This window comes from Primulina huaijiensis, chromosome 7, assembly GCF_012295235.1.
Source record: "Primulina huaijiensis isolate GDHJ02 chromosome 7, ASM1229523v2, whole genome shotgun sequence".
NCBI lineage: Eukaryota > Viridiplantae > Streptophyta > Magnoliopsida > Lamiales > Gesneriaceae > Primulina > Primulina huaijiensis.
The window spans coordinates 6,989,001-6,999,544 of NC_133312.1; the positions used below are offsets into that span (position 1 = coordinate 6,989,001).

Genomic DNA, 10,544 nt, shown 5'->3' on the forward strand with positions numbered 1-10,544 from the left:
TGATTTAGTAAATATACTTTTAATTTTCTACAATTAAACTTTCAATTTAAATCAGAAATTTTGTTATTATGCGTTTAAATTAAAATATTATTATTTTTTATTTTTTCGAATTTTTTCATTTATTTTTTTTAAAAAATAAATAAAATTCGGGTTATACGGGTTGAGTCGGGTTAGACGGGTTCGTGTTAAGGTTGGGGGGTTTTCGGGTTACTTCGGGTTCGGGTTGAAAAAAAATTCGCGGGTTGACCCGAAATCCGACCCATCAGATCCGATTGACACCCTTAGCTGGAGCCCACTCTAGCCCAAGGGTGGTTTTGCCCCTGGTTGGTAGCATAATATAACTTATAAAATAAATGTTTTAAAATCATTATGTAGGAACGACTCGACATTACAATATATGTCTGCATTTGACTGGAAGCAGCTGAGATCGTCAGCAAAAAACTAAATATCCAGCTAATTGAAATGATGCTTGTTTTAAACTTGAAATTTTCGAATTTATGCATGTGTTCGGTTTTCGAAAATAGTCGAGTACAATTTTTCTTCTACTCTTTTCTTGTTTTTGTCATACGGTTTTAAGCACTGTGAGGAGTCGACTGTATATGGGTTGGAATCCCAACTATGACGTACCCTTATGCGGTGGGGGATATAACCGCTATACGGCCTCGCCCCCTTAGAGGAGTAAAAATTAGAGACTGATATCAGTAAACCATAGAAAGTATATGAATCTCAGTGATGGTCAATGTTATGCATGTGTTATGGATTATGTATGCAAGTTCTGTGTTTCGAAATTTATGTATGTTATTTTATTGTGCTCGATATGCCCCCACTTGCTGAGTCTTTCTCAAAATACTAACCCTCCTTACAACCCTTCCCAGATAAACCCGAAGAGGAACTCGAGGAAGAGGAATCAGACCAGTTTTGGGGCTGGTGAACAATCAAGATTTTATAATTAATCAAGATTTTGGAGCTGGTGAACAATCAAGATTTTATAATTAAGTTTAAGTTTATTATTATTCAATTGAACGTTTCCGTATTAAACTCTGTCGTTTTTTTGGATTTCTGGATTGTAAAGACAATTGTTATTTCATTTGAATTATGATATATAAACTGGTTTCGGTTTATACTGTGCTACGAGGCTGGTTGTTTTCGATTGTGTGATTGTTAAACAACGCCAGTGTCAACCCTGAGTTTCGAGGTGTGACATTTAAGTGGTATCAGAGCCGCCAAATTCATAATCCAGTTGGAAAAAATTTTACAAAAAAAAAATTCGGTGGAATTTTTGAGAAAGGCCGATGATGTCCCCTCCGAAACGGTCCAACGAGTCGTCGTGAGGTAGGGGTCCAAATCGCAAAATTCCTTCGTTTAGGCCTCCGAAACGTTGTTTTTGCCTTTTTAGAAAATATCCGTAGACCCTATAACTTCCCATAGGAAATTCTGAATTCTATTCCGTCGATTGTTCTGGAATCCTCTCGACAAATGCTTCGAATCCATGTGTCTATTTCCAAACTTTCCATTTTTGAAAAAAAATATATTTATATATAATTATCGAAAATTACATATATATTGCATATTGTCTCTTGTTCTATATTGTCTCTTTCCAATTCGGAGCGTTTCCATTTTTTATTTCAGGAAATGGCTCCATAGACTCTCATGTGATTCCGCACTCGTGCCGAGGCTGCTATCCACATGAAGCAGCTTGTCCTTGATTATCAGTCGCGCCAGATGAAGCGACTTAGAGCCAGACTAGGCGAGAGGAGACGAGAGGTTGAGACCCTAGCCAAAGAAAAGGAGGAGATACATGCCCAGCTTAACAACGCAATCTATTAGCGAGAGCTGGTGAGAGGAGACAACATGGATTTAAGGGATGGCATAGAGCATGGCATGTATCGAGAGAGAAAGCTGCAAGAAGATACCGAGCGGTACAGTAAAGAATTTGAAGAAGAGAGGCAGCAAAATGCCAAGGGTAGGAGGAGACTGGAGAATTCATGTGAGGCTATGAACAGCCTTGCAAATGTGACCCACCTTCTGACCCAGCAGGTTGAAACTCTGAAGAACCAGGTCAAGCAAAAGAAGCCTGAGCGAGAGCAGTACCAACAGCATGCCAGTGATCTGTTGGACGCGGCAGATGTAGAGATACAGGAGCTGAAGACGCAGGTGACACATCTCACGGGAGAGAAAACCCAGCTCACACAGATGATAGAGCAAGTTCATGAGGACGAGCCAGAGGAGGAGCCGGAAGAGGAAGAGCCCATAGAGATAGATGAGCTTATAGCAGTCGTTGGGGATGGAGAGATAGAGGACTAGAGTATCTTAGTGACCTTTCCGTTATTACTAGGATTTTATTTTATCATTGTTGCTATATTATTTCATTCAGTACGATTTGTTCTCGTTCAATACTATTTTTTTGCATTCGGTTATTCCTCTATATTAAAAAAAAAAATTTAATAAAGCTATGTTTATTTATTAATTTCTGTTGTCCCAGCATAACTTATTTATTCAATCATGTTGTTATGCAAAACAAATTCTTAGAAACGTTTAATTGTAAGAAATGGCCGATAGACCTCCGAGACAAAACCGCAACCCTCTCTATGCTAATAACAACAATGCCAACGAAGAGGATAATGGACCTCCACCCGGGTTCAGTCTTAACCAAGCAGACCTGATGGCTATAGCCACGATCGTGACAACGACACTGCAAGGGTTATTGAACCCGAATGCCAATCAGCCACCACCACCACCTCCACCACAGCACGGAGTCAAGTTCCACTATGAATCACTTCGCAAGAACATGTGTCCAAACTTCAATGGAGCTGCCAACCCTGAAGTTAGCCAGAGCTGGCTGAAAAGTGTAGAGATTCAGCTGCGACTGTTGGAAGTCCCTGAAGCACTGAAAGTGGACGTGATAGTGCCTTTCCTGGAGGATAAAGCAGGCAAGTGATGGGAAGCAATTTCGCCAGCCATGACAGCTGCAGGACCAATTACTTGGCAGCATTTTCGAGAAGCTTTTCTGAAACAGTATTATCCAGCTGAGGTCAGACTGCAAAAACTGAGTGAGTTTGAAAATTTCATTCAAGCTCCGGATATGTCAGTTGTAGAATACACCTCACAGTTCAATGCCCTTGTATCATATGCCCCGACAATCATGGCGGACGAAGTTTTGAAATTGCACCGCTTTAAGAAGAGGTTGAACAGCAGGATCCAATCAGCTCTAGCAGTCTACAGACCTGCCAACTTTTCAGACCTGATGGGTGCGGCTATCCGAGCCGAAGCTGACATTCGTCGAAGAGAAGGGGAAAACCGGAACAAGCGACCCCCTAGCAGCCAGCCTTCTCAGGTAAGAACAATGTTCAAGAGGCCCAATCAATCAGGCGGACCTCCCACAGGGCAAACCCCCTCCACAAACTATCAAGGACTCAAGCCATGTACAACTTGCGGCTTCAGAAACGCCGGGGAATGCCGAAGGGCCAGCGGTGTATGCTTTGGATGTGGAAAATCGAGGCACAGAATTGCAGAGTGTCCTACCTCCGCCAACCGACCAGCAGGGCCGAACAAAGGAACTGAGCCAAACGCAGGAGCAGGCCCTAGTAAACCAAAGAATGACAAACCTAACGCCAGGGTCTTTGCTATGACTCAGGAAGAGGCAGACGACGCAAATGAAGTCGTGTCAGGTACCATCCTAATTCAAAAAGTGCCTGTTTATGCGTTATTTGACTGTAGTGCTACACATTCCTTTATGTCTAAGAGATTTGTTAAGAAGTTATGATGTAAGCCCGAGAAACTAACTGAGCCCTTTCGAATAGCCACACTTACAAGTAGGGCCATTGAAACTCACGAAATTTACAGAGATTGTAAAATCAGTATCAATAATCAGACTTTTAGCGCCGACTTGATACAGTTGATCATGGTTGATTTTGACATCATCTTAAGGATGGATTGGTTAACCAAGAACAATGCGATAGTAGATTGTAAAGGAAAGAGAGTCAAACTAATAACCCCGAATCAGGAGGAAATCGTGTACCGGGGTAAATCCAAGGAAGGAAAGTCACTACTTTCTGCATCTCAAGCTTGGAGAGCCATGAAATTCGGAGAAGACATTTACCTAGCAATGGTCAGTGAAGTAAAAGAAGAAGTCAAGCTGAAACTTGAGGACATCTCAATAGTGAGAGAGTTCCCAGATGTTTTTCAAGAAGAACTCTCTAGGACGGTCCCGGACCGCGAAGTGGAGTTCGAGATCAATCTGGTTCCCGGTGCTTCACCAATCTCTAATGCACCTTACAGAATGGCATCAGCCGAACTCAAGGAGCTGAAAGAACAACTCCAAGAATTCCTAGATAAAAGACAAATTCAACCGAGTGTGTCCCCGTGGGGAGCTCCAGTACTCTTCGTGAAGAAGAAAGACGGGAGTATGATATTGTGCATCGACTATAGAGAACTGAACAAGATCACAATCAAGAACAGGTACCCTATACCTCGGATAGACAATCTGTTTGATCAGCTTAAAGGAGTCGTCGTCTTTTCTAAACTGGATCTGAGGACAGGTTACCACCAGTTGAAGGTCAAGGCTGAAGATACCCCCAAAACAGCCTTTCGAACGAGATATGGACATTATAAATTCACAGTGATACCTTTCGGTCTGACAAACGCACCGACAACATTCATGGACTTGATGAACATAGTATTCAAACCATTCTTGGATCAGTTCATAGTGGTATTCATCGACGATATCCTCGTCTGTTCCCTTGACGAGACGAGCCACGAAGAACACCTTCACCTGGCTCTGCAAACCTTAAGAGATAAGGAGATCTATGCTAAGTTCAGTAAATGTGAATTCTGGCTAAAGAATGTGTGCTTTCTGGGGCATGTGATCTCGAAAGAAGGAGTGTTAGTGGATCCAAGGAAAGTAGAATCAGTTACAGGGTGGCCAAGACCTAAGAACGCCACCCATATCAGAAGCTTTCTTGGATTGGCGGGTTACTACCGAAAATTTGTCGAAGGGTTTTCCTCGATATTCGTACCATTGACAAAACTCACACAGAAGAATTCTAAGTTCATCTGGAGTGAAAGTTGTGAGAAGAGTTTCCAGACATTGAAAGAGAAACTCGCATACACGCCAGTATTGATCTTGCCAGCAGCGGATAAAGATTTCACTATCTACAGTGACGCCTCTAAAGAAGGGCTAGGATGCGTACTCATGTAAGAAGAAAGAGTGATCGCCTACGAATCGAGGCAGTTGAAACTGGATGAGCAGAACTACCTACTCATTATCTGGAACTGGCAGCAGTTGTCTTCGCTTTGAAGATTTGGAAGCACTACCTCTATGGTGCTAAATGTGAAATCTTCACAGACCATCAGAGCCTCAAGTACTTGTAAAGGACTATGACTTGACCATAAGCCACCATCCGGGTAAAGCAAACAAAGTGGCTGATGCGCTAAGTCGGAAGGGCCCAGGAAAAGTGACTCTAGCTTCCCTCCCATCCCAGCCATGTCTGCAGGAGACCGTCAAGTTAAACCAAGATCGAGACCCAATACTGACCAAGCTTAAAGAGCAAGTCAAAGAAGGGAAGTCTCAAGATCATCATATCGATGACAAGGGAATCTTATGGATGAAAGGCAGACTATGCGTACCTGACAGCAATAACCTTCGCCAAGAGATAATGGCAGAGGTGCACAAGTCAAAATTCTCCGTCCCTCCAGGCAGTACAAAGATGTATAGAGATCTCAAGAATAACTTTTGGTAGAATGACATGAAAAGAGATGTAGCCGAATTCATCTCCAGATGCCAGGTATATCAGCAGGTTAAAGCAGAACACCAGCGACCTAGAGGATTACTGCAACCTTTGGAAATTCCCGAATGGAAATGGGAGCATATTTCCATGGACTTTGTGGTAGGATTGCCAAAGTTTAGGCAAAGCCACGACGGGATATGGGTAATCGTAGACAGACTCATGATATCTACGTATTTTCTACCCGTCCGCATGAATTACAATCTCGACAAGTTGGCTTCACTGTACATGGACAACATCGTGAGGCTGCATTGAGTGCCAGTGAGTATCTTATCTGATAGAGATCCGAGGTTCGTCTCACGCTTTTGGAAGAGCTTTCAAGAGGCCATGGGAACGAAAGTGACCCTAAGTACGGCATATCATCCACAAACCGATGGGCAAACTGAGAGAACCATACAAACTTTAGAAGATATTCTATGAGCATGCGCCCTTGAATTCAGTAGCAACTGGAGCTCTCATTTACCCTTGATTGAGTTTGCATACAACAACAGTTATCACAGCAGCATTGGTATGGCACCATATGAAGCTCTGTATGGAAGGAAATGCCGATCACCACTGTATTGAGATCAACACAGGGAGCAGAATGTAACTGGCGGTACTGAAACTCCTTTCTTACTTGCCAGAGTAAACGAACTGACTGAAGGAGCCTCCCTTGTTTCAAGTATTCTCTGTCAAATACTTGTGTATCGCTAACCAATTATAAATAAAAGAACGATTGAAGGGCTTTAAACATTTCGTGTTTAAATTTCCTTAATAGGGATTTTAGATATAGCTCGCGTGAAAAATAATGCACGAGTTGGTGCTCATATTGCTCTCTCCCTTGCTCGTCTCAGACAAAATAGTACCAATGGTGAGTGTTTCTTTACCCTTTCTAGTCTATTACTTCGGGGAAAATGATGCATCTTTGTATCCATTTCTCAGGTGCATATTCGAAAACTTGATCTGCAAATTGCTCTGAACCCAACCTTCAAACTTCTTAATATTTGATTGAAATTTGAAGGTGCATAATGAAACAGATAGGATTGCATTTCGAGAATTCAAAGTTAACCAAACAGACACACTTGCTAAACTTGAAGGAGCGGAGGTTGAATTTTTCAAGATTTCCAAATCTGTTCCCGTGTTTGTTCCACCTTATCCCCGTAGATTCTGTCGGGGTTTGAATCTGTATCAATCCCTATGTCTACTTCGGTCCTCTTGGACTTAGAACCTCACATGTTGACCAAGGAAACTAAGATTGTGGTAACATTTGCCAATCTTGAAACCCAGATAACAAATTTAGATTTAGATAAGATCCAACAAATATTTGTTATTTATTTGCCAATTTTCTATATTTGAGCAAATTAGGTGAGCAAGATTTCAAGATCACTACCATATCTTAGGATTATATTTTATTGCTTTGGACCTTTTTCCTTTTCTCTCTTCCACTTTTTCTTGATAGATTAAAGATAATACCAAACTAAAGTTGTTTTAGGTCTGCAGAAGAAAAGGAATCGAGTGTTGGAAGCATGTGGGAGAATTTTCTTGATATTCCCACACTTGGAGAGCACTAAGGAACAAAAGTGATGGCCCCTTGTTTGGCTTTGTTAGGGCATGTTTGGAGCTTAGTTGATTTTCGGGAATATTATATGCTTTTGGGGCAGTTCTTGATTCCTCCATACACTTATGTCATGACAAGAATACACAAAAAAGGCTTCCTTAAAGTGGGGTGTTAGAACATGAAGCAGTCATTTATTTCGGTCGTGGAGCCAAAAAAAATTGATTTTCTATTTTACGTGTATAAAAATATAAAGCAAAATGTGAACAAATTAAAGTGGTGGCTTCTAGCTATTTCAGGAAAGCAAATTTTATTTGAACCTTTAATCCTTGATAAAAACTTGTGTGAAACGGTCTCACGAGTCGTATTTTGTGATACGGATCTCTTATTTGGGTCATCCATGAAAAAGTATTACTTTTTATGCTAAGAATATTACTTTTTATTGTGAATGTCGATAGGGTTGACCCGTCTCATAGATAAAGATTCGTGAGACCATCTCACAAGAGTCCTAGTCTTAATTGTTAATGATAGTAAGTCAATATATTATGTAGACAGCTCGGAAAGATTATTAGTTAAGAAAACATACAGATTCGCCTTATAATTTTTGTTTTGTTTTCAATACATTTTTGCATTTTCTTGAAAAGCCAAAAAAAAAAAAGGTTTTGCCGAATAAAAAAAAATGGGATTTCATGATCCCATTTTAATTTTGGCGATTTTGAAGGTGACAAAAGATATCCGAGTGAAATGACAAAATGTCCTTACAAAAGAATGTTTGAATTATCCGTCGATATAGACACAATTGATCATTTATCGTTTATAATAGGGTTCTATCTTGGCAAACGTATTCGATTTAGAATATTGCAAGATCATTGCTATTAAGAAAATTACATATAATTTTTTTGTTTTTGTTTGATTCTCATTTGTCTTGCTTGTCAACCCATGGTTATTCTATTTCCTAAGTATAGATATAAATTTTTATGAGCAATACAATTTTAATATGTGTTTTCATCAACAAAATTTATGAAATCATATTTGTTATAATATTTATCTTAAATTTTAGTTATTGACAAAATAACATTATCAAAATATTTTCAAAAACCAGCTGTTATATTATATAATTTTGGGTTTCCGGCCGTTGATACAAAGTCCAGAAGCTCCAGTGTATCATTCTTTACAAATGGCATATCATCTAAGTTCTGACTGTACATATTAAATGCAGATCATTATTATCCAAACGCTGGTCAGAAATGAGCAAATCAATGAGGATATATTACTACTAACTGTTCTGAAGACAACTAGTTTTAGCATGAAGAACGCTACTTCACCAACTCCTGATGTGACAGAATGTTTCCCAAAATGACATGGTCAGAAAAATACTTTTCAGAAACTATTCGAGCTAAACCAGAAAAAGCAAAGAGGACATTTATTGTAGTGTACGATGTTGAAATCTTTTAATAAGATCTCAATATTCTCAAAAGAAGATTATAACGATTGGAAAATACGAATGCAAGAATATCTAGCTGCTAAAGATGATGACATGTGATATGTCATAAGTGACGGTCCGATAAAGATTTTGGAAAAAAAAAATACAGAGTTTGTAGTCGCCAAGGGTGCACCACAAATGGTCGAGAAGCATCAGTCAGGATAAACTGCTGATTACAAAAAGAAAGCTAACCTTGAAAACGTACTAAGGACATTCTATACAAGAACCTTAACAAGAATATATTTACAAAATAAATAAATATTACATGGCAAAAGATATATGGGAGAAGTTAAGCCAACTTTGTGAAGTCAATGATCAAACCAAAGAAAACAAGCTGATCGTTGCAATCCAGAAATTTGACAATGCAAAGATGAAGCCCAACGAGACTCTCAATGAAACACTTTAGCAGTATTGTTATTGAACTAGCATCACTTGGTAAAGAATAATTTAACTGTGAACTTGCTTTGAAGGTAATGAGAACATTTCCCAGATAATGGGATTTGAAGACGGTGACTATGAAAGAGTTTATGGATCTTAGCAAGCTCAAGCTGCACAAAATATTTGTTTATCTCAAAGTATAAAAGTTCGAGATGATCCTGTCATGCCACTGCATAGCGAGATAGATGAGTATAAAGGACTTTCGGAATTATTTGAATAAGTCAAAACATAAAGCAAAAACCTTCAAGATAAGTCAAACAATTATAGATGTTCATAGTGAAAGGAACTTGATAGTATAATGGGTCAATCTGTTAACGGTGGAGAATGATGACATGTGAAGAGTGTTCGAAGCAACTATCAATGAGAATAAATGGTTGTCAATATTAGTCATATCTTAGAACAAGTCTTCTGCTTCTATTGAGAAACAATGCCGCAGTTGTGATTGATCAAGAAGGAACAAATTCAAACTTGAAAATTACTTTTCTGAGTCTTCAACAATTATTCCAATAACTATATATCCGATTTGACCAAAACAGAGGAGGATACACATTACAACGTGATTTTGAGATGAACGAATTGCAAAAACTAGTAGGAGAAAAAACTGGACTAGGGTTTGGTAAAAATGAGTATAGTACTTCTGAGTCGTGTCTAGATAATGGCAAGTCTAAAATTATAAAATGTCTGATATGGCACAATACATGAACATGGTCAGCCAGAAGCCCGACCGAAACAGAATGTAAATTTTGAGAATAAGGTCAAACATAGGGGTTTAAGTTAAATCTAACCAGATAGTTCTAAGTCCAACCGAACATGTCTTAAATGCAATTAAAATCAAGATAGTTCTACCTGCTCGAATTAGTCTCGCATGAAAACCAGTCCAACCAAACATTACTCTGTGAAGGGAACGTCTAGTTGTTACAGCAACTGTAGACCTGCTTAAAAGCGATACAGACTTAATGAGAAGGTTGAATGGCATAAACAACATATGTGAGAGAGAAAACACATCACACCTTCACCGGTTTATGCACAGGCTTGAACTCTTTTGGATACACACACGAGCAAGCCAATTAAACTAATTCAAGTGTGGCTCCAGAAGAGGTTAATCCATTTAGGACTCAATTAGTTTTGGGTCCCAAAATTTTTGTTAATTGATTGCAAACATCAAAGAAAAATATTATCAAAGAATCAATATGGTTTTCGGATAGTGGATGTTGAAAACACATGACATGTGACATCAAGATGTTGTTCGAGATCATTGATTATATGTGTTAGAATCTGATTATTATTAGCCAACTATGTGACAGCA

At 39.2% G+C, this 10,544-nt stretch overlaps 1 protein-coding gene across 1 annotated transcript; it reads left to right on the forward strand.

The window, feature by feature from the left end:
- The first annotated feature begins 2,959 nt into the window (after positions 1–2,959).
- On the forward strand, positions 2,960–3,763 carry LOC140981554 (uncharacterized). The gene has a single exon (XM_073447987.1). The coding sequence runs from the start codon at positions 2,960–2,962 to the stop codon at positions 3,761–3,763; it is 804 nt and encodes a 267-aa protein (XP_073304088.1).
- The last annotated feature ends 6,781 nt before the right edge of the window (positions 3,764–10,544 follow it).